Raw genomic sequence first — 22,420 nt, 5'->3', positions numbered from 1 at the left:
TTTAGTACAATAATACTAAATAATTAGCCTTAATTCCTAATGCCTAATCATATTTTATGAAATTTAACATAAACAGGAATGTTCTTCCGTGAAAATGAAAATTTTTTCTGTTGAGAAAATAAGTGATCACTTAAAGAGACGTTAATTAAATTTAAAAAGCATTTCGTCCTACAAGAAAATATTTATATCTATTTAAAAAATTCCGTCTTTTTTCACAAAAAGTAAAATACAAGAAGGGCGCAAGAATATCTTAGCGTAAAAAGATGCTTCATGTTGGAAGATTAGGAAGAAATTTTGGATATCAAATTTTTAATATAGGCGCATTAGAGCCAAAATTAGTTTTTCGTTCAAAATCGCATTACATTGGAACAAACAAAAATGTGCTTCCGAATTTTCCGCTTATTAACAAAAATTAAATTAAGCTATAACGCAATCAGCCAAAACGCTAATAAAAGAGTAAAAAATCAAATTTCAATTAACAAAAGCCCTTTGCAAAAAGCCAAATCAAAATTTTCCTGCTCGCATCGGCGCGCGCTGCTTTAATTGACTTATATTGGCAATAATTATATTATTTTCTTCCTGTTTGACGATCAAGCGCAATTAAACTGATAAGGGCTTGAGTTTGTTGTTTCACGAGGAAGGGAGAGAGCTGAACAATAATTGTTGCAAAGAGCAGAAAACGCTTGCGCAAAACGTTATTTGCATAATGTCGACGATTTCCTTCAAAGCGACATCGCCGAGTAAGAAATGAAGATAGCCGTGTTTACAATTCGCATGACTGATAACGTTGGAAGCCACAGGAGAACATGGAATCACGCTAAAATAAAATTCAAAGTGAAAATATTTTGAATTTATATGAATTTTTTTATCTAAAATTAATTTTTAATTAATAATAAAATCAAACATGAAAAATTCAAAATAACCACATAATTAATTAAAAAATAAAATCATTGAATTATTTTGAACAATTGAAAAAAATTTACTTTTTTCGACTGATTGGCTGAGTTGTTTACATAACAAGGTCAGACATGTATAAGTGGATCATCAATAAAGTAGTACTATGACCATGCACCACATGCGTGCATGTGTATAAAGATAGATCATTACGATTTTCTTCCTTTGATGCAAAAATAATATCGCGCGAAGTGATATGTCACGCTTAGAGCACTCTCGCATTGCTCCGACGGAGAAATACTTCGCTGACCTTTGACTCTCGGGCAAAAAACGAGGCCGCGCTCGCTTGAATTAATCATTCAGCGATTCTGATGGATGCGCTGCTCTTCCTCCGCTTATCTCTGCCCATCGTAAAAGCGCATATTATTTATTTCCCCCGTGCTGAATTGCATTACCTCCATTATCATTGCACTCTGCTTGTTGTGTGCGCTGCTGAATCACATGAATCTCATTCTCGGCCGCTTTATAGGAGAGAGCGAAATGGCACTCGGTGCGCACACAGCACGGCCGTTTGTTTTACAACCGCGCTGCGTGTCGCAAGCGAGAGAAAAAAAAACGTGAAAACGCTCCGACATCAAAAGGGTAGAGACAAGTTTGTGAAATTTACCACGTTCAAAAATTTGCAGCGTGAAACAAAAATTTTGGCAAAATGTTGGCTTTTTTTACTAACACATTTTTATGGAAGGCTGTTTAAAATAACTTTGTCAAATTAATATAATATAAAATATTTTCTAAATATAGTATTTGATCATGCTGAGAGCCATTTCAATTAATAAAAACTTTGCAAATCTTTCAATTCGTCAATTTGAATGTAATTAGAGAAAAAACACGCTTTTCGTCCTTGAAATACATCCACAAAAAATTTCCACAGGGTTAAAAAAAATTGTATGCAAATGATAATGGAACTTATTTTTTAAAGCAAGGAAATTATTTATATTAATAAATTGTATAAAAAAAATGAAGCTAGTGGTCTTGAGTCAATAAAAATTAAATTTTTACTACATTTTTTCATTTTTTCTCTCTCTCAAAGATCTTGTTTCATCAACAATAGACAAATTCTCCACCATTTTATAGCTCGAATCAAATACAGACATCTGTACAGAACATTGTTGATCCAATCCACGTTCACGTGTTCCGTGTTATTTTTCGCAGACAAATACAAATAAAAAAAATGCAGCGTGTGTGTACTTGTAAAGAGCGCCTCGCAATTGGATTTACACTTGCGTAACGTGTACGTGTGTCGGTCGATTTTTCTTTTGCTCTTTCTGCGTTTGTTTTGTGTTTGGCGGTGGTAGTAGTAGTGGCGCGAGCACACCTCTCGCTGACAACATTCCCACAAGCTGGGCTATTTTTACGTGGGGTCGTGTCTCTGCTTTTGCCAAGCGCCCCTTAATGAAACGCACACGCGAGATAGATAGGAAGGAGCCGACATTTAGCAGCCCAATGTCATCACAGAACCCACCAGCCAGTTTGCAAAGTACATAGCGGTACGTCATCATCAAGGGTTTCCCTGCAGTGCACCTCTATGTGCCTTCAAAGAGATAATTTGTCTGCTCTGCCGCTTTTGACAACCTACTAATCGTAAATCGATTTCCACTCCATCAAAATAATATCAACAGGCTCATCCTCGCTTGATCAGAATTTTAATTATCATGATATCACATTTTTTTTTAGAATAACATCAATTAAATATACTTCTCAACTTACGGTGCGTCATGAATGAAAATGAAAACCTCCTCTTTAATCTCTCGAAGCGGGTACATTAAGAGAATTTCTCAACGAGCTAATCTCTTTTGGCTCTACTTTTTGCTGGAAACTTCTTGAAAGACACCAGAGGAAATAAATTATTAAATATAATTGTGTTTGCAAGGCAGATTTCAATAGTTCATACCTTCGTTCGAATTGTAATTATACAGCAGAAAAATTAATGAGTCAATTCGTTCGGTAAATTTAAATTAATTAATATCTATTGAAATTGAATATTGAGAAAATTATATTTCAAGAGTGAATGAAAATAATAATAGTATTTTAATTTACATACAAATTTCAATTGATATATATTATTTCAATAAATTTAATGCAATAAATTACAATACCGAGATTAAAAACGTGAATAATTGTGTACTTTGAAAATAACAAAATTAAAACTTAACAATAAAAATCAGACACATTAAATCTGTATTTTAAGCTATTTTTTATAATAATATTGCACGACATTGAACAGACAGATTGATGATTTCAAGTCAATATTATTCATTCCGTCCCTTCTGTGTTATTCATGAATTATGAATCAAATGAAAATAAAGACGAGTCGCGGGCGGAGAAATTTGAATACAGATCTTTGATCTCCGGTGCAAGAGAACCACAACAAAGAGGCATATCTTAGTTTTTTAAGTGCGCACAGGGCAAAGGCTGTCATTTTATTTAAGCTGGTTATTCTAGTATTTATCATTTTTCCTGGTTCGAAGTTTCTCCTCTTAAAAATTTTTTTATTGCTAGTTAATGATGAATGTGATGAATGTTCTAAACATATTTCCAAATCTGAAAATTAAACTGGAATGTAACACTTTGCAAATATTAATCAGTTGCAATTGTATAATGCATGATATTAGACAATAACATAAAAAATATATAAATTATAAAAAAAAAAATCATAAAATAGAGACACACATACTACTTTAAAGCAATTAAACCACAAACCATGACATATAACTGGCTAATTTTAAAATTTTTCCTGTGAAATTTGGTAAAATAATTTTATTTGCATCATAAGCTCCACAAATTTCATTCACCCAATTAAAGTTCTTTCAGCTCATTGTCAGACAGAATTATTCTTCATAAATGAATAAAACGTTATTGAATTATTCATTGTGAAGGCTTCTTTTGAAATTCAAATGAAAACCAATCTTCATTGAGAAAATTGTGATTGATGACATTTTCATGTCTAATTTTAGCCATAACGCAGAGTTAGAGGGTTTCTTTTTATTTGGAAATAATGAGAATGATCGAACCTAAAAATAGTCTTGGAAAAATAACAGCGTAGGCAATTATTTCTCTCCTTCTTCGTATAAAAGGGGAAAAGAGATGAGGGACTAACAAATCGATCCTGTCAGACCAATATAGAATGAAATGGTCACCGCCTTACTTCCTTTTTGATTTTTCTTTTTTTAAATCACTTTTCCGTGACACAAATGGCGAATTATATTCCTCAAACCATTTCCATAAAACGCAGTTGGTTTATGCATGTGAAAAAATTTTTGCTTGGTATACAGAAGGGAGAAGTGGCGTCATTTGCAAGTCATCATAACTCTGGTGGCGCTTTAATTATTTGTGCGAATTCCAGCAGCCGTTGGCTGCATAAATTTGGCTTGGCCAGCTTTGTTTTGCATAAAGCAAAACCTGCCAGATATTAGACTGAAAAGCCAAACTTGCAGATGGCAGAGCTATAAGAATTAAATTACAGAGTTTGCATAATTGATTATACATTTAAAGATGCAAAAGCTGATTTAGAGTGAAAAATGTAAATAAAAAAGAATTGTATTTCAATGAAAATTTACAAAGTCTTGCTAATTTGGCGCGTTTGCAGAAATTTTTGCCAAATTGCTAACCAATTAGGATTTAAGGTCTGCAATGTAAGAACAAGAAAAAGCTCCATGAGAAGAGGAGCTTAATGAGCGCGTTTTTGCTTCAGAAGGCTTGAAACGGACAAAACTGCTGCGGCGCTTTTTATTGCACATAAATTTTTTGACGCGCGCGCAAAAGAAACGGCGTAGAGACTGTTGCAAATGGTCCCCATGATACTTTTTAACAAAAAATACGTCTGCATGGGGAAAAGGAAGAAGTGGTGTGCAAGGAAAGCCACTATTTAAGCAAATTTTGAAACAAACTATTTTATAAAGGGGAAAGCAAACAGATAAAAAAAGTTTGAGATTCTTTCATCCCAGTTAATATAATTTCTGTTTGGCTAAAATTTAAAATTGGAAAGATTAATAAAATAAAATTGGTTAATTGACAATAGTTTTCACCGAATTACATCATTTTTAATAAGAGGAAGTTTGATATCTATTTAATTTTTTGATAATGATGATATTATTTTTAAATAATTGACGTTATTCACATGCTAAAAAGTTAACTCGAGCTTATGTGAGCATCCCGTCATATTTATTTTCCCAAAAATACTTTTAATTAATTGTTTAGAATGTTATACAAATTTTCTAACAAAAGAAGTAATCAATTATTTTTCACTTCTCAACAATAATTAGTAAAAAACAGTAATTATTGGATGATATTGACGTGCGAAGTTGACAGGACTTGCCGGTGCTAAATTACAAAGCCTGAGGATAATATTCTCCCTATAATGTGTGGTATAATTTCAGATTAGATTTTGGGAGAGCACTCTACTAATTGATTGAGAGGGTTCAATCGCACGCACATAAGCATCAAGTGGCAATTTGGCGAGAGGGCGAAAATCCAAGAAATTATATAACAAATATAATGTCACGCAGTCACTACAGGAGTGCACGGGAAAGATAAGCCGGCCAGGAATGCAACTTTTTAAAATTCTTGCCTTATCACTACTTCCTACTGGCGCACATTTATCAGCAGTTCCCCCTTCATAAAATGTAAATAACACAAACAAAAATTCCTCTAGAAGTTATGGCTTTAATAAATACAAGAGAAATAGTGGAATTTTGATACACTTTTCGGATGATCATTTTCTTTTTAATAAAAATCCTATAATTTGAAACGAAGTATCTTAACAGTGACGTATGTTTTGCCTTTAAATATTTACCCTTCAAAGTTGTCCCAGCTAAAAATAGGATAATTTTATCCAATCGCATTCAACATTTAAGTTCCCTTGTGAAATTGATTGTGGAAAGTATAATGAGATTTGCAAGGCAGGATGGGATGCAACAATTTTTGCGTTATAATTTATTCCTGTCGCAAAAACGGAAATTTCCTTGAAATGACGTGACACACGTGCCTGCCTGTGGGACCCCTTGAAAGTTTGTTGCGCGCGAGATCGACGACCGCTGCTCTGTAATGATATCAAAGTACTCTTTTGTATAATTCAAGCTGCAAGTAAAAAAAAAAACCACTGTTGCATTTGCCAACCGGCGCGGTCGATATAGTGAAGCCACTGAAAGTCTCTGCAACAATGCAACTTGTCGATTCTCATGCAACCTTGCATTCTCGTCATCCTTACACGTCATTTAGTTTTATAATATCGTACCGAGAATGTATGTACATTCAATGGTCTGAACATATAAATTGAAAGAGAATTAATTTTGCATCTAACCGCGAGCTATAGCAAACAACCTTGGCTAAATAAGGCAGACCTGATTGGTTTTGATGGCAATTTTCTACTTTATAAACCATATCGTTCTTTACTATATGAACGACAATATGAACCTATTCTGATATACATAATACGAGTTAATAAGTTGAAGCATGATAATAAACTAATAAATCTTTTCTTCCCAACATTTTTTTTACTAAAAATTAAAATGTAAGCATACTTATAGCTTAACTTGATGTTTATAGCTCTCGAAAACAGACAATACATGATATTAGCATAAATCAGCATAAATAATAATTATATTTCTTAAAAAGCAAAAACCCAATTTAATTAACACATCAAGGAACGCCTGGTTTTAATTTAAAATATTTAGAAATATCATTATTATTATTGGACTAGTGAAAAATGGCTTTTCAATGTTATCAATTCGCATTTAAATATTCTTAAATAGATTTAAAAAATTGACTTTAATTAAACTTCCTTTTCTTCTTTACAGATCAGTGTGTCAATGAAACTTTATACTAGTAATTAAATTTAAATAATCCTTATTTAATAAGTTTTATTGAACTCTCATAGAATTTGAAGAAGAAAATTTACTACAAATTTTTTAGTCTTGTTAACTCACAAACAACTTATCAAGGATTGAAATTTGGGTCTAAACAAGTCTAATTTTTTTCTTCCCTCTTATTTGTTAACCTACAATTTTATGGATCACAATTTTTTTTTTAAATAGCTTTCTTTACATTAGATTCCGTACCATAATTTACTGGACGGGAACAACACAAGCTAAAACGCTTTAGTCCCCAAATAAGCACTTCCGTGCTTTGAAAGGCAAGGCTTTGTGCAAACACGAACCTACCTCCGCCGGTTTATTTTTAGCCGGCGCATTGAGACCAAGTTAACTCTGTCGGCAACAAAATATAAACTTTTATTCAGTCGGAGGAAAATAAGTCGGACTATTTATACGCCAGTGAACCGAAGGGAACCGCGCAAAAAGGAAAGAAAGGCCTTTCAGCCTGGTGGAATGTGGCTGGCGAGGGTGCACTTTTGGTAGGCCCAGGCTTGCAGGGGTGTATATGGTGTGTGGTGCGCACACAAAAGCAAGCAAGCAAGCAAGGGCGTCTCGCGACGCGCGCCACCAGATCAAGAGCGTATATGGGCCAAGGGCGGTCGAAATAATATCACACGGTGCCTTTGCTCTTCAAACAAACACACGCTGAAATTCTCATCGTACCCGGATTTTATGCAGCACCTCTTATTTGCTCACGTCACCACAACGAAATCGGACCGACTGGCGTGATTTGTTTGTTCGATAGAGGGTTTCCTTTTTCATATAATAATACCATCCATCCATCATTACTGAAAAGTACTATATTTCATCAAACACTCGTTCAGAGAATTTCCCAATTACTGACGTGTTAAAATAAATCAACGAAAATAAAATAAATATTGGCACTGAAGGGCTATGAAATAATAATGATAATAATGCATAGGTCAATTTAGATAATACTTTGAACCTCCCATTATTAAAAAAAAAATTAATTTCGCAGCTTCAAATGAAGTAAAAACAAGCCGATAATTGTTTTATTGTTCCTCATTGTTGTAATCTGATGATAAATTTGATTTGATCCTTCACACTTGGATTCAATTAGATTCATTTGCATCAAAAATTGGCAAGCGAGTTTCCCTTTTTCCAAGCGTTTATTTTCCTCCAACTCGGTGTATATTTTTTTATGAAAAATTTTCAGCCTCCAGCACAAAAATTAAAAAGAAAATTCCAGAAAATATTAAAACTAAGGTGCTAATAAAGAAAAATTTAAAAAAAAAGAATATATAATTCAATTACCAACCACGTTCCTGTGATTTCACGTAATTTTTGTTACGCATTGGTGAGAGAAAAGTGAATATTGGTGTTATTTTTTCCCTTTATTTGTTTATTGTCAACTGTCAACCTTTTCTTTAATTATACTGTTTTTGATCAGAAAATTCGTGGTACACAGTTCTAAAAAAAGTTTTCAGTAATTGGGGGAAAAAGCTGGAAAAATTTAAGTATGCAGATAAAGACTTACACTGTCAAGCCCTCTACTTTGATGGATTATTTGTTAAATTTTCACCCAATAATAATGAGTGAATTTTAATCCTTCATAGGAAAAACTGATCCTCGTCTAAGTACCCCATTAGCGAGGGCTTTCCAGGAAGGGTTTCGCTTTTGCTAATGAGGAAACTGGCCATCCAATCAGCGGCATAACAGCTGAGGGCGGTGTTCGGGCGAAAGGTCGGCGATAATTAGTTGGGCATTAGAAAGTGCATAAATCAGAGCAACGCAGCATCAGAGATCGCCAGGCACTGCGGCTGGCATTACTTTGCCTCTTGTCAGCACAAATGCCAAAGTTGAGGCAAAATCAATAGATGAGACTGTCGGCGGAACATATACGAAGGATGCACAGGCATTGTTTTCGCCGGGCGAATTGGAATTTCCTTCCGCACTGAGGGAAGAAAAGAATAAACTGAGGCATCAGAATGAGGGCAAAGCGAGGAACTCTCTTTGTGCTGCTTGAATGCGTTTTATCCAGCAGTCAATCTATAGACGAACAGAGATATTTCTGCGGATTAAGATGCCGTAGGAATCGAGAAAAGAAAGAAAAAATAGGTCACCGGCCATATTATTTATACAAAAAAAAGTGTTGAAGAATTTTTTATAATAATTAAGAATGTTACTTTTATTTTTTGGTATTGTTAGGCTGCATGCAAAGAATCATATAAAAAAATATTTTTAAAATGATATTTAATAAAAATAATATAATTGGTCGTTTTTATAAGTTTGAATAATTATTTATGTAATATTTTATTTAAATATGAAAAATTGAAAAATTTTACTTCAGTCTAAAAAATTTCTAAACAGAAGTAAAAAATATACTCTTCCCAACTTTTCTAAAAAAATCTTGCATAATATTTAAGAAATCCTGTAGGCCGTTAAATACAATTTTTTGTTGGTAATATGAAAATAATTTATTTTAATATTATTTAAATTCAGTAATTATATCAATCAAGTTTGAAAGTAAACATTGACCAGTTTCGTATCTTACACTAAATAATATTTGAATATCAATAAATTAAAAAAGATACTTCTCCTCTATTAAAATTTAATTTCTGTAAGACTGTATAATCAAACTGAGCACCACGAACCCTCTCATTAATTGCATTTAGTCTGGTTTATAACGTGCAAGGGGTTGTCGCTGGCAGTGAGGCAGGTGCATCGAATGCTCGATCCAATTTGCGGCAAGGCGACGTACGTTGACTCGGGACAATATGCGCCGCCGAGACTTGAATTTAAATCCCATTATGACGAACGAGGCGACCCACACCACACGCCGCAACTCATACAGGGGGTGGCTTTTGCTTTTGATGTCATTGACCTACTTGCAGCGAAATTGGTTAAAAAAGTGCATTCAGTCGCGACTGTTGACACACCTCTGTTGCGCGAGAAGTTGCATAAAATAAGTCACGTGGAGTTCAGTCTAGACTTCAGTGAAGATTTTTTTATGTTTTCCATTCTACTATTGTTATTTATTTTACAGCACGTTTGAAGAATAATTATTATATGTTGCTCATTTATTTAAAGCTCATAATTTTTTGACAATTATATACATGTTCCCATTCTTTTGGTTTTAATTTCCCCTTTTTCTTATTATGGAAGATTTCAAGTGTTGGGTACATTTTGATCAATAATTAATATTTCATTGGGAAGGAAAAACCAAGAAAATATATTACAAAAAGATAAAATACTATAAGAAAGGATTTCCCAACTGCAAAGGAAGCCAACGAAAAGCAAGAATCAAGCCTTTTACATATCAAATTCAGAATCGCGGAATTGAATATATACAAAATTCATTTATTATATATTCATGATTTCATCGGATTGGAACCTGAACATAATATGTGATCGGCTCTCTATTCGCTGGTCGCATGAGCATAAATCAATAGGCACATTATATTTTTTTCCTTGTATACCGTGTACATGCACTCGTCCGGCTGGAAAAGCTTCTTTCAAAACGCCTCTTGAAAGGTTTCAGCAGCCCCATGCATTGTGTCGTCAGCAGGAAAAAGCACGAAAAAGAATTTCCGTGGAAAAATCGTGCCTAGCCCGCATTCGAATCAACAGCTCTTTCCATTGTCTGTCGGAGAAGGGAAATGGTAGAGCAATCTGCAGTAGTTGATGTTGCATGAGAAAAAAAGTGAAACAAACGTCGCGCCTTTCTCGCTATGAACGCGGTGGCAGATTCCACTCGAGTCGGCCCTTTTTGTGGCCAATTTAACGGAAACACGTGATTGACAAAAGCTAGCTCGCATTGTGTGGAACTCGCAAAAAGAGACCACTCCACTTTGAGATGTTGAAAGTCATTATTACGTTCAGACCAATTGAGCTTCAGCGGATATACCTGATAGAGGACACTCCACTTGTGTAATTAAATATCCAAACAATTTATATATAAAAGAAATTATATACAAATCTGAAACGATAATAAAACGTTCAAAGTTAAAAAAAATATAATATAAACTAAAAAAAAATATTATTTCGGTTTATAAGACTTTAAAAATAAAAATATGTTTTTTTTTTAAACTTTGAAACCAGCTTGACCTCTCTGTCAAAGATCTCTATCAAAATTCAATTTCAAGCAACATCTTGACTCACAATCAGTGAGTCCTTCTCATGTCCCTTGTTGTTAAAAATCTGTCAGATTATTTACTTATAAAACAGGATAATAAAGTAAATTAGAAAATTTTACTCTATTTAAAATCAAATCCTTTAAATAAATAATTTGTAAGCTTTGTAATTATCATACTAGTTGATTTTATGCATTAATTTTTAATTGATGAAGTTAATTAAAACATCTGATTGTTATTTTAATTGTCAGAAGCGCGCCACGCCCGTTTTTTTTCATCAAAAATTTAAAAATGTTATTTTTCTTTTATAGATAGGCGAGAAAATTACTTTTTTGTCACACGCCACCACTTTTGCATGCAAGCTAATCTAAAAATTGACGCGGCCGCAAACAAAAATTTAGCTATCCACGTGATAGGGGATGCCGCAAACAACTGCCAGTCAGATGGGGCGCGTTTCAAATTCGGGCGCTGCCAAACGCAGATGCCGTTCGACGTCAATTCGCCCTCGCTCCTCTCTTTTTATGCGAATTTGTTTTCCTCGTGCCGCCGGTGAATTCCAACTTGTTACAATATCATAATATTTGCGTGCGCCCACGCAATTGGGGGAAAACGCCCCGTTTGTGCTTAATCGCTTTCTCATTCCGATGCCAGTTAGGGGCGGATTTTCGAATTGATTTATTCCACTCGTGACGTAGCCCAGGTCATTCCAGCGTTTTTCCCTCTTTCCCGCCCTCTAACTCTTTCACTTTACGACGAGCGAAGCACTCAAATTGTGTATGTGAGCGAGCGCTCCGGCTGAAGGGCAGTTTGTGCGTGCAGTCGGCTGTGAATTTCATTGTTGACCAAGCAGCGCGGTAAAAAAAAAAGGCGTCAGTCTAAACGTTCAGCCTTAGAGGGACTGCTGCATGCGGGGAAAATCCATTTTAATTACTTGCTTATTGATATTGTGTTAAAAACATAAAAATTTTAAAATTCTTTTGGAAACAATATAGAAAGTAAAAAAATTTAATTGTGAATTTAAAACGGTGTTTTTTCATTTCGCTTGGATATCTTTTGTTCTCCAAAATCTCTCAACTTTTTTTGCTTTTTCTGCTAATTTATATCTTTAAAATAATAATCATCATTTTCTATTGACACACGACGAGTTTCACGCATTGTAATAGAAATTAGATGTTTAATTTTCTACCACAAAATTCCCAACAAATTTAAGTTTTGCAAGAATTTTCTTATAATTTTCAGCATAATAAGATATAAAAAATTATTACCTGGAGGAAGTATTTGCAAAAAATATTTCAGTTTATAATGGAATTTGAACTTCAGGCAACAATATATTGCCAAACTTTTATCTGTATCCAATATTGTAATATCAATTTTTCCTCAAAAGCTCTGTCTTGCCGGAAATATCGCACCAGGAAAATTATGGTTAGAGCGCCTGATATTATGCGAAAGGAGGAGGAATTTGTGTTTATTGCGGCGCCCCAGAGGCGTTTTGTTTCAATTTGCGCGTCGTCGTATATATGATATAGGGAAGGAAGAAAACTTGGGTGTGGGTTTGGCGAGGCTGCTCAGAAGATACAGAGGGCAATCTCTTTCTCGCGGAATTGGCACTCGGTCGCTCATCGTCTGCCTCTCTGCCCCGAGCAACAGTTTATTAGAATGTGTATGGAAAAGAAGCCTCTCTCTCCAGCCTTGCAGGCAAATGAAATTCTTTTTTCTGCCCCTCGTCTTTTTGCTCTCACCAATCGCCATCTTGACCTTTATTACAACATCAAAAACACACTCCCTTTCTTGAAATCGTCTCGGGCTTTTATCGAGATTCGTCGGCCTGCATGAAAATTCGCGATTTTTATCAAACCTGCCCGAGCCAGCAGCAGTTGTTGGCACACACTTCTTGCGCCCTTTGAATAATTCAAAGGCTGAAAATTTCAATTGCTCATGGCCAGCCTTTCTCAAGAAGCGTCACTTTGAGCAGGGGGGACGCCAAAAAAGCCACTCAAAAGGACAAAGGCTAAAACAAACACGTGCTTTTTCCCCTGGCGATATCTTAACGTACATTTAATGCGGGCAAATGTGTATAAAAACAATGCATGTTTTTTTCCTGTGTGTTTTGTTTTAAGTAAATACTTGGTCTTCCACGACAAACATCTTCAATTACTTTTTGTTTCACTCAGAATTCGCGTTTGCTTGAAGAAATGAATTATAAAATATTTCCCTTTTACAAGTAGAGTAAAAAATTCACACACCAGTTTATTTACAGAGATATAAGAAGTCGCAAATCTAAATTGTGAGATTAATGTTTTCCCTGGTTATTTTGGTTGAATATTGTCAAACTTTTATTTAAATAGCAACACTGTTTGACTTTTCGCATTTATACCTAAAAGAGTTGAGGAAAACTCGGATGAATTTTTTTAACTGGAAAAAAGAAGTTGCTCTAAAACTTTCCGGCCAGCGATCAACTAAAAGTTTGGCGGAAAGTACGTTTTTTTTCGAGTAAGATAGTCAACAAACAACATAGCAGTTGATTAATATCTTTTTGTGCAAGATAGTTTCATGGTTTTCTCTTGTTGTAACAACCCAAAGGGCGAAGCTGAAGTGGAAAGCGGAGAGTTTAGTTTCAAAATACACCCACTACTGTAGCGCAGCCCGCAGAGCACAAACGTTATGCGGGTTGCGTTCTCTACAGCTGCAGGAGTTCAGGGTTCTTTTTACTTTTGCCCAAGTACATACACACTTAATTAAGGAAATGTGGTAAAAGCCGTCACGGAACGCTCATTTTTATTTTAGAGAAAAAATTCTACATTCCACATAGCGGGAACAGTCCCAACGACTTGTATGTTTAAATTTTTGTAATTTTTAAAGAGAGTATTTTTTTAGAAATTGAAATCACGTCAAAATTAATAATTTTTTAAAGACGTTTTTGTGCTAGCGGTAACTAATTTTGGAAACATAATTTAATCACATTACGTTAAATGTAAATTTAAACTTGCAGAACGCGTTAACATATTTTTAGTTTTCTTAAGAGAATCACATCTGTTTTATTTATTGTATTGCTACTTTCGGCGTCTTTTAAAACTTCATAAAAATAAAAATATTGAAAAACCTTGAATTTATATATTTTAATATGTGCATTATCTTATCTGCAATTCATGGCAATTGATAACAGCCAATTCAATTAAAATGATGATTATAAAAACCAATAAAAACCACATTATACAAACTGTATATTCTGTGCATTACTGGATAAGAAAACGTTTTTAGATTTGCGTTGAGCAAAAATACTCGTAAAACCGAAGCATACTAAAACAACGCTACTCCTGCGGTCACAAAAGACGGATATCCTTTCTGATGAAAAATTTAATCTGAGGGTCATACGCAAGATTTTTTTAAAACGTGGTTAAACCCACGAGGGGTGTAAGAGTAAAAATGGTAAGCGAGAAATACGTTAAAAATAACAACCGCAGATTCAATTAGAAAGTGAAACGACCCAAAAGAGAGGGTTGCGCTCATTTGGCGGGACAATGGGAGAAGCAAATAATCTAATTATACAGTGGAATGTAAATGCGAGAAGCGCGAACATTGTGGACTTACCACTGGAAATTTTTCGCTCGGTGGGCAAACTGGTAGCACTGTGGAAGGAGACGGACTTGGTCTTGCGAGTGGGCCGGTGGGCCTCCAGCTGGGCCCGTTGACCGCCGTTCACGTGGCCCTCAGCCATGGGTGGGCTCCATGGCCGCCGCTCGCGTACAAGATGCCTCGCCTCAGCCGGCCTCGCCGCGACTGCTGAGAATTGCTCGAGTGAGGCTCTAGCGAGCTGCTGGCTGCGATCCATAGTCCGCTCATGCGCCCCGCCCGCCCCATTGATCGCCGCCCTGAGCAAGGCGCCCCCGCCGGACGGACCCCAGCAGCCCGGCCGCGTCTCGCTGCCCAGTCGCACTCCCGCACTCTCTCCGATATATTGCAACAATTTTCCCTTTGTCTCGGTCCTTCTAGAGACAGCGAAACCCTCGGTCTCTCTCATGCAATTAGGCCCTATTCTCCACTTCCTCGGCGGTTTTGCGGAGCGAATTGTGGTGCTCGACGAAATAATGATCATTTCCAGCTGACACACTTTTTTGCTTCAGCTACATGTTAAGCGCTGTCAACGCATTTTTATTAAGAATTTGCTAATTTTTTTTAGACTCATGTGAAAATGTTAATATCATCTGTATAAAATTAAAATTCATTTTCCAGGAAAATAAGTAATATTTAAAATTAATTTATTTACAAATTGTGATAAGAAATTCGCAAAATAATTTTTTTTTGATAATAAAAAATCGTTAGATAAATATTAATTTTAATGCTTTAATTATTGCTATAAATAATAACTTCCTTATCATCAGACTAGGAATTACAATTAAAATTTAAACAACAGTGTTCCAACATGCCGATTTTTAAATTGACCTGCCTGTCCTTTAATTTTATAAATTTTTAATTTTTTAAGCAAAAAAGTAATATTTAAAAATTGTGACAAATACATCATAAATAATATAAAATTCAATTTAAAAATAATGGAGACTAACATCGGCTCGTTGCAAAATTTTTTATTTTTCCCCCTATTGTTTCTTGCTTTTGTGGCGTTTTATCTAAAATTCCCCTCCCAGCAATAAGAGTTTATTCCAAGTACTGGTATTTTAGAATAAGTAATTTTTGTTAACAAAAACAGCAAAAATTGTAAAAATAAATGTCAAAATGGGTGGAAATGAACAAAACTATTTAATTATATTCTTTGAAAAGCAATAATTTTTTGGCAATGTGGCTTTGGCGCGCTAAATTTGAACCAGGACACAAATCTACCAATCACGTCATTCACTTCAAATCAAAACAACAGGAGGACAGCAGAAACATCTGATCTGATCGATGCAATTTTTGCCTTAACTTTTACCTAATTTTGATTCGCCTTCTATTTTTTGTGCCCTGGTATTTTGCAAATGATGCCTATAGCTTCTTAAGAAAGGTATTATAATTAAGGAAAACTTCGTTTCAATTTTCTTGAAAAATATTTTGGAAGAATTTGTGTCTCCGTCATACATAATTTTGAAACCGAAAGTTTTTATTATTAATGACCACTTATCTTTATTTTTTAGCTACTTAATGCAGCTGTACAACCGAGGACTGCAGAAGCTGCTGGATAAGTGGCCTGGCAAGAAAACCTTTGGCATTTACAGATTTCTTCCACTTTTCTTTGCCCTCGGAGCCGCCCTTGAATTTTCCATGATCAACTGGACCGTTGGAGAAACAAATTTTTGTACACATTGAATTTTATGAATCATATTTATTCTCTAAATTTATATGTTAATTTGCAGACCGAACTTATAAACGTCGACAAGTGCAAGAGTTGGCTGATGAAATTATTCTGAAGGCAAAGAAGGAAAAAGCCTGAAACTTTTAAAATGCCCGCTGGAGTGACTCTTGCACAGTACGTGCGATTCTCGGCAGCTGCCTTGCTGACCATGTTTGTTGGTTCCCAGTGCGTCCACTACTACTATCGACCTCTGCAAGACCTTGACAAATTGGTCCAGCAGGAGGTGGAAAGGAGGAAGTTCGTAGTTAAATAATTAGATAGCCCATGTAAATGAATTTGTTGGTGTAATTAAATCATGTTTTCCTAATATATTAATATATTTATTTGAACAACTCTTTAGTATATTAAACATTTCCATAAAATCTTTGGAAAGAAAAAGTTAACAGAGCGATCCCCATCACAAAAATAACTTCACATAATCAGACGTAAACACCATATTAATTTAACAGCCAAGGCGATTAACTTTGATTGTTTAGACTAGGGCAAAGTGAGTCCTCGATCAACTAGCAATTCCACTTTAAAAAAATATCCATTAGTCTCAAGAGAGTAAGATAATAGTGAGCGAAAATGTAATTTAAGTAACTATAACAAAAAATAATAAGAGGAACTACTTCATATTGGAATGGAAAGCTCACAAAAAAGAAAAGTGGTTTAGAAATTATTAGTACTTTCTCAGCTAATTTTTAACAAACTTTTGACACAAAATGCAACCTACAATTTAAACTGAGTTTTGGAGAGCAAAAATTAGCTATTACATAGAATCCGTTTTGCCATTTCTCTTTTCAGACAGTTCCGTCAGGGCAGAGTGGATCTTGAAGTGGAGTCTTGATTCCAGAGAGTATCCAGTATAATTTTTCCTGAACAAAATGTGATGGAAAAAATATGAATGAAAATAAATTGTCACATACTTGGCATCTTCCAGTAAGGCGGCTGCCTTTTCCCTATCTTTCTGGTCAAGCAAGAGCAGAGCAAGTTCGACAACAGCATATGGCACAATGAAGTTATCCTCTTTGATTTTTGATTCGAAACTGATGGCCTCGCGCAAGGCTTCTTCAGCTAGCAAAGGCTTGTTCATTTGCCTCAAACAAGCACCTTTTAGTAGCAGTAAGAGAGCTCGGTTGTCGGCAAGATACTCCGTGGCAACTGCAAGTTGTACGAATGCAAATTAATACAAATTTCCTTCCACGAATATTTTTTTCCAAACCTGGTGGTGCGTTGAGCATTTTCTCTATGAGCCTAAAAACACTTTCTGCAAACTTCCAGTCTTTGCCGAGAATTCTGAATAGATTCCAGAGATAGAGCAGTTCTATGGCAGGCAAAACGAGGTGCTTCTTTTGCTTAAAGTATCTCTCCGACCTCTTCACAATAAATTTTTCCATGGGCAAGGATTTTCCAGCTATCCGCTGCTTGAACTTGGGAGCTTCCCTGTGATGTAAAAATGTAAAATAAAGAATGACTTGAGACTAATTTTTTTTATCCTTACTGAATAAGTCTTTCAATCTCGTATGCTTCATCGGCAGTAAGATTATCCCCCAACATGGCCAGCATGGAGGCTTTTTGGTACATGTAGACAGTTTTTGACCAGCGACTTTCCTGGACCAACCTTTCAGCAAATGAAGCAGCAGTTCTCCAATCCTGATTCAAACTGTGAACAAATAAAAAAAAAATAACAAAGGTGATTAAAAATTTTCTACACCTTACAGAAAATTTCCTCAATTTTTTTTAAGTATTCAAAAATTATTTTAATTACCAATTGGCCCACATAAGCTCCCAAAAGCAAAGGTGGTGGAACTGGGGCCACAAGTCCTGCGATTTCCATGACTTAGTATACCAATCAATGGCGCTGCTAATATTTCCCTTCACAAATTCTAGCCGGCCTTTGAAGAATAAAAACCACACTCCGTTGGGGTATTTCTGCAATTTTTATAAACGCATTAATACAATTTGGTGGATATATTAGCTATCGACATATACCTTTAACTCCTTCTGAAGAATAGTTTCACACAACTTAGTGTCGCCTTCAACATGATTCAATGTGAAGACTATGATCAGGTGATAGCCCAGGAGGGTCATGGTGCACAAAACTTGGCGCAAACTCTTATCCAGCTTGTAGCCTGTCTCAAGCTCACGTAGGCCAATTTGCTGAGCAACATTAGAGAGATTAAAAAATAGCCAAAGTTATATATAGTCACTCAAACTAAACACGTATTTTAAGCATCCAAAATGATTAAGTTTATAAATTGAGAACAAGATAGAAAGTGCTTATCAATTGTCTGGCAATTAAGATTTAAAATACCCGATGTCCCTTGAATGATTATTGGGTACATTTCTCTTGGGCCAACTTAATTTTCTACAAGGAGAAAGTTTAAGTGATTAGAAAATAAAATGCAGGTGCCAAAACTTTCAATCTTTAGAATTTTGATAGTGATAAAATCTTATCTTTAGAATTACAAACACACTTTTAAGCAAAATTCAGATCATTTGGGTAAAACCAACCTTAAAGTCCTTTTTAGTCGACTGCACAGACATAGCAAAAACACATACACATTATTTTTAATAATTTGAAACCATCAATAATTGAGAAATATATTTAATTACTTTGCTTCCAGTGAAACCGATGAACTCCAGCAATTTTATCACTCTCGCAGGCAACAGGGAAATCATCTAATGGTAAAAGTTATTGCTTTGTAATAAAATTCTAAGCTTGAAACAAACCAAATTAAAGCCTCCAACTCCCATTCGAACGCCACTCTCGAAATGAATCTTGTGACAGTCTTTTGTCCATGTTCGACTGCTCAACATGTGACTGCATTCGCGGTACGAGGCAAAGCACGAGCGAATTTTCAGTCCGGCCTTGATGAAACTTACTAGAGTTTCATCTTCAATAATAGTCAGGGCGGATTTCAGCAGAAGAGCTTCTGCGTAACACAACTCGGCATGCACCTCCTCTGATAAATTAAAAAATTAAAATGTTATAATTTATCAAGAATTCAATAGAAATAAAAATTACCAGGAGTATAAGAGTCATAGTTTGTTTTCTTGACCATCTTGCCAAGGGACTCGGTGAAAGTATTTTTCCTTCGATACTGATTGCAAACATTTATGCAGTTCTTGAGGGCGTCGGATGCCACACTGATGTGCTCCTCTTCAAAGGTGAGTATTGCCTCTAGGTATTTGAAAACGGCCAATCCCAGAGCATGGTACATGCTACACTTAGCCCTGAAGTTTGGTTAATTATTTAATAATTTTTTAATTCAGAAAATAAAAATTCATTACAAGGGTTGCAGGAGATTGCGAGCTTCATCAAATTTGTTGTTGAAGAACAGGTGGACTGCTTCGAATGATTCATCAATGGTTGCCTCCAAACTCAAGTCGTCTGGCAGCCTAAAAAGATTGCTCTTTTATCAAGCAATTGTTTAACTTGTACAAATTTGGAGTTCAATGACCTCACTAGTCATTTAATTATCAAATTTCAACTGTGATATTTATTGTAATGATAAAAAATAAACATATTATGACCTAACTAAGAAATTTAAATTTTTGAATTTGATTGGAGGACGAGAGCTCAAATGATGCCTAAGTTTGAAAAAAAAAAACGAAATACAGCTAATGAGTTATTAGAAAATGACTTTCACAATCGCTCAAGTGCTGCTAACACTTTATCTATACGGGAACACGATTAATCAATACGTGCAGATCAAAAAACGTCAAGTAAACAATCAGCACTGATTAATTTTTCATATTAACCAAAAACAACATTTTGTTGCATTTAATCAATATTAAAAAAATGGAGAAGATAATCACGAGAAATATGGATAAAAGTTGCACTCACCTGGTCAAGGTTTCACAAGCGTCTTGGAACTGAAACAAGTGAATGTGATAATTATTAAGTGTGACTTCTAAATGCCCTGTTTAGTTTATCTTTAGTGCTTTGACAGTCATTAAGGGCAAAAATTGGAATTTGATTAAAAATCATATATTATCGCCGCCATAATAATGACCCTTTTTGTATTATCTACTTTTTTTTAAGTGCTAGACTTTAGTACACAGGGACTGGGGGATTCCCAAAGGAACAAGCTAAGTGAAAAAAATTGATTGATCTATTAGATTAGAATCAATCCTATTGTGATTGCCAAGAGGCTGCTCCAAAATCAAAGTTTGGAAAAATGATAAGGGTGCTCCCAAAAGTCTAAAAACAATGAAGCGAGATTCCATAATTTTTAGCACTTCATTTTTTGGGACTCAAATTTTTTGTAGTAGAGCAATTTAAAACTGGCTTTAAAAACTTGATGAATATTTTTTGTAAATTAAAAAAAAAGCTACTCACTAAATTATTTTACAAAATTCAGTGCAATAAATAAAATGAAAATGATCATTATTTAAACATGTTTTCATATTTTCAAACCATTAGCCTAAATATTATTATAACAATGTGCAATGTGCTGTTTTTTTTAATTGATTAGCATTAAAAATTATAGTGAGGATTTTTTGCCCAAAAGATAGCAAAAAATTTAATTTTATTAAATTAAGAATTATAATTTATATGTTTCAAAATAATTTTCAATTGAGTGAAAAAATTGAAATATATAGTTGTAAACCAAGTCGTTTTTTTACAAGAAATTTTAATATGTTTATTTAAAATTTAAAATCACCTCCTCATTTTCCAGAGCTTCTTGCACACTCGCCAAGTCCATCCTCGCGACTTCAGACCACAGGAAGCGCAATCAGAAAACAGACTCTGCAAAAAAGTGAACAGAATCAGCTGCGCAGTGAAAAAACTGCTTCTTGCATAACTGCGAGAACGATTTCCCCGCTCAACTAAAAGCCGCAAAAGTGCTCAACCCAACGTGAATTGTGAATGATATTTTTTTCTAAAAATAATTTTTTCTGACGGTGGTTATTACGTGCTTCCCTTAAAATACGCCGGGAAAACCGAGAGCGATAAACATCCTAAATTTTATAAACGAAAGAAGGAAAAAAAATTCAAAACCACCGAACCTTTTCTGATTTCAAAAAGCACACTTGGAAATATCAAGTGTCGGAATGATTGAGAGCTTCTTTGCCAAGGCCGGAGACGGAAAATAAAAATGCGTGCGTGAGATTTTTTTCTTATCTTGGCGGCAATCGCTGCCCTTAATTATCGCGAAATCACAAAAACATCACGATGCCCTCTGACAATGGACTATTTCTGTGCTGTTTTTATTGCGCCGGAGACAGGAGCAGAAAGGTTAAACCAGAAAGAGAGCATTAAACAGTTGATTTCCTTATCATTCAGCAGTCGAATGAAGCTTGTAAAAGAACGACTGCCAGAGATTTTTTCATAAAAAAAAACTGTGTCCCATAAAACTTGTATGGATCCGTTCTAGTTGTAATCCAAAGAATAAGACCAATTAATTGTTTGTTATAAAAGAAAAATTTAAAAAAAATATATTATATCAGTATAAAAATTCCACTTTTTGTGAAAAATACAAACTTCAGTTTATTTCCTATGAAGCTCCAAAACTTGCAAAACCGATTATCACTTAGAAAAAAAGCAATGTGAAAAATTATTGACAGCGATCAAGCAGAGCTGACATGAGATTTGGAAGAAATTCTAACAATTCAATAATTGTAGGAATTCGTCAGATTCTCATTTCGAAAATTTCAGACATTCAGCATAGTTCACATTTTACGAATTGACATTCCCCTGCTTCAGTTTCTGGCTTATATAAATTTGATGCCATCTCAAATTTTTCGCCCTCGATGAAGGACGTCAGATAAAAATGCATTTGATCAAACTCACCTGTGCCGAGGAGAGAGTTCATGGCTGCACAGAGAAAAGCGTTCGCTAAAGAGAGTCTTCCGATCCACTTGCGCGGGCAAAGCGTTCAAGATAAGCGCTTGAAAGCAATAATTATTGACTATACAGATTTTTTGACATTTCTCCGCACTAATCTTTTGTAATCTGATTGACCGTGTTTACATGTGCGCGCGCCTCTCGTCGCACGGAGCAGATTAACCACCATAACCAAGTAACAAGACTTTTAAAAAGTACCTAAATTACAATTTTATTCATTGAAAATATTACAAATCAGTTAAATATTGGTCTTTTTCAAATTAAATTAAATAATTTTACAATTTACACGTTTAAAAATATAGACTAAATTTGTCTTTTTAGACTG

At 34.9% G+C, this 22,420-nt stretch overlaps 4 protein-coding genes across 7 annotated transcripts in view; 2 read left to right on the top strand and 2 right to left on the bottom strand.

Moving 5' to 3' along the window:
• The window catches only part of LOC132192785 (inactive phospholipase C-like protein 2), a 30,017-nt gene extending 15,283 nt beyond the window's left edge, over positions 1-14,734 (bottom strand). Inside the window, exon 1 of one of the 3 annotated variants that reach the window (XM_059612906.1) lies at positions 14,507-14,734. In XM_059612906.1, the coding sequence (XP_059468889.1) occupies positions 14,507-14,633 (127 nt within the window). In that variant the 5' untranslated portion in view covers positions 14,634-14,734. The remainder of the gene's footprint in view (positions 1-14,506) is intronic. The other 2 variants (XM_059612907.1, XM_059612905.1) reach the window with 2 other exon arrangements.
• Positions 14,735-15,756: 1,022 nt separating this feature from the next.
• LOC132205914 (small integral membrane protein 4) lies at positions 15,757-16,591 on the top strand. The gene is made up of 3 exons (XM_059635295.1): positions 15,757-15,911; positions 16,042-16,202; positions 16,261-16,591. The coding sequence occupies exons 2-3, from the start codon at positions 16,049-16,051 to the stop codon at positions 16,335-16,337; spliced, it is 231 nt and encodes a 76-aa protein (XP_059491278.1). The 5' UTR covers positions 15,757-15,911; positions 16,042-16,048; the 3' UTR covers positions 16,338-16,591.
• LOC132205915 (ubiquinol-cytochrome-c reductase complex assembly factor 6) lies at positions 16,348-16,591 on the top strand. Its single transcript, XM_059635296.1, has one exon. It carries the CDS (start codon positions 16,348-16,350, stop codon positions 16,510-16,512), a length of 165 nt encoding a protein of 54 aa, XP_059491279.1. The 3' UTR covers positions 16,513-16,591.
• LOC132205912 (tetratricopeptide repeat protein 39B-like) lies at positions 16,558-22,232 on the bottom strand. 2 transcript variants are annotated; one of them, XM_059635291.1, is made up of 14 exons: positions 22,042-22,232; positions 20,912-20,997; positions 20,092-20,120; positions 19,536-19,643; positions 19,270-19,478; positions 18,975-19,207; positions 18,858-18,923; positions 18,756-18,776; positions 18,234-18,401; positions 18,010-18,173; positions 17,743-17,904; positions 17,464-17,684; positions 17,168-17,402; positions 16,558-17,116 (listed from the first exon to the last, which is right to left on the bottom strand). In XM_059635291.1, the coding sequence occupies exons 2-14, from the start codon at positions 20,951-20,953 to the stop codon at positions 17,011-17,013; spliced, it is 1,764 nt and encodes a 587-aa protein (XP_059491274.1). In that variant the 5' UTR covers positions 20,954-20,997; positions 22,042-22,232; the 3' UTR covers positions 16,558-17,010. The 2 variants fall into 2 exon arrangements, with proteins under 2 accessions (XP_059491274.1, XP_059491275.1); XM_059635292.1 differs by lacking the exon at positions 18,756-18,776 and having other exon boundaries at positions 22,042-22,231.
• Between the last annotated feature and the right edge of the window lie 188 nt (positions 22,233-22,420).

The sequence above is a fragment of the Neocloeon triangulifer genome, unplaced genomic scaffold (genome assembly GCF_031216515.1).
Source record: "Neocloeon triangulifer isolate White Clay Creek 2 clone unplaced genomic scaffold, ASM3121651v1 ptg000003l, whole genome shotgun sequence".
NCBI lineage: Eukaryota > Metazoa > Arthropoda > Insecta > Ephemeroptera > Baetidae > Neocloeon > Neocloeon triangulifer.
The sequence above is the reverse complement of the archived record's forward strand: the minus strand, read 5'-3'. Positions and strand labels throughout refer to the sequence as shown.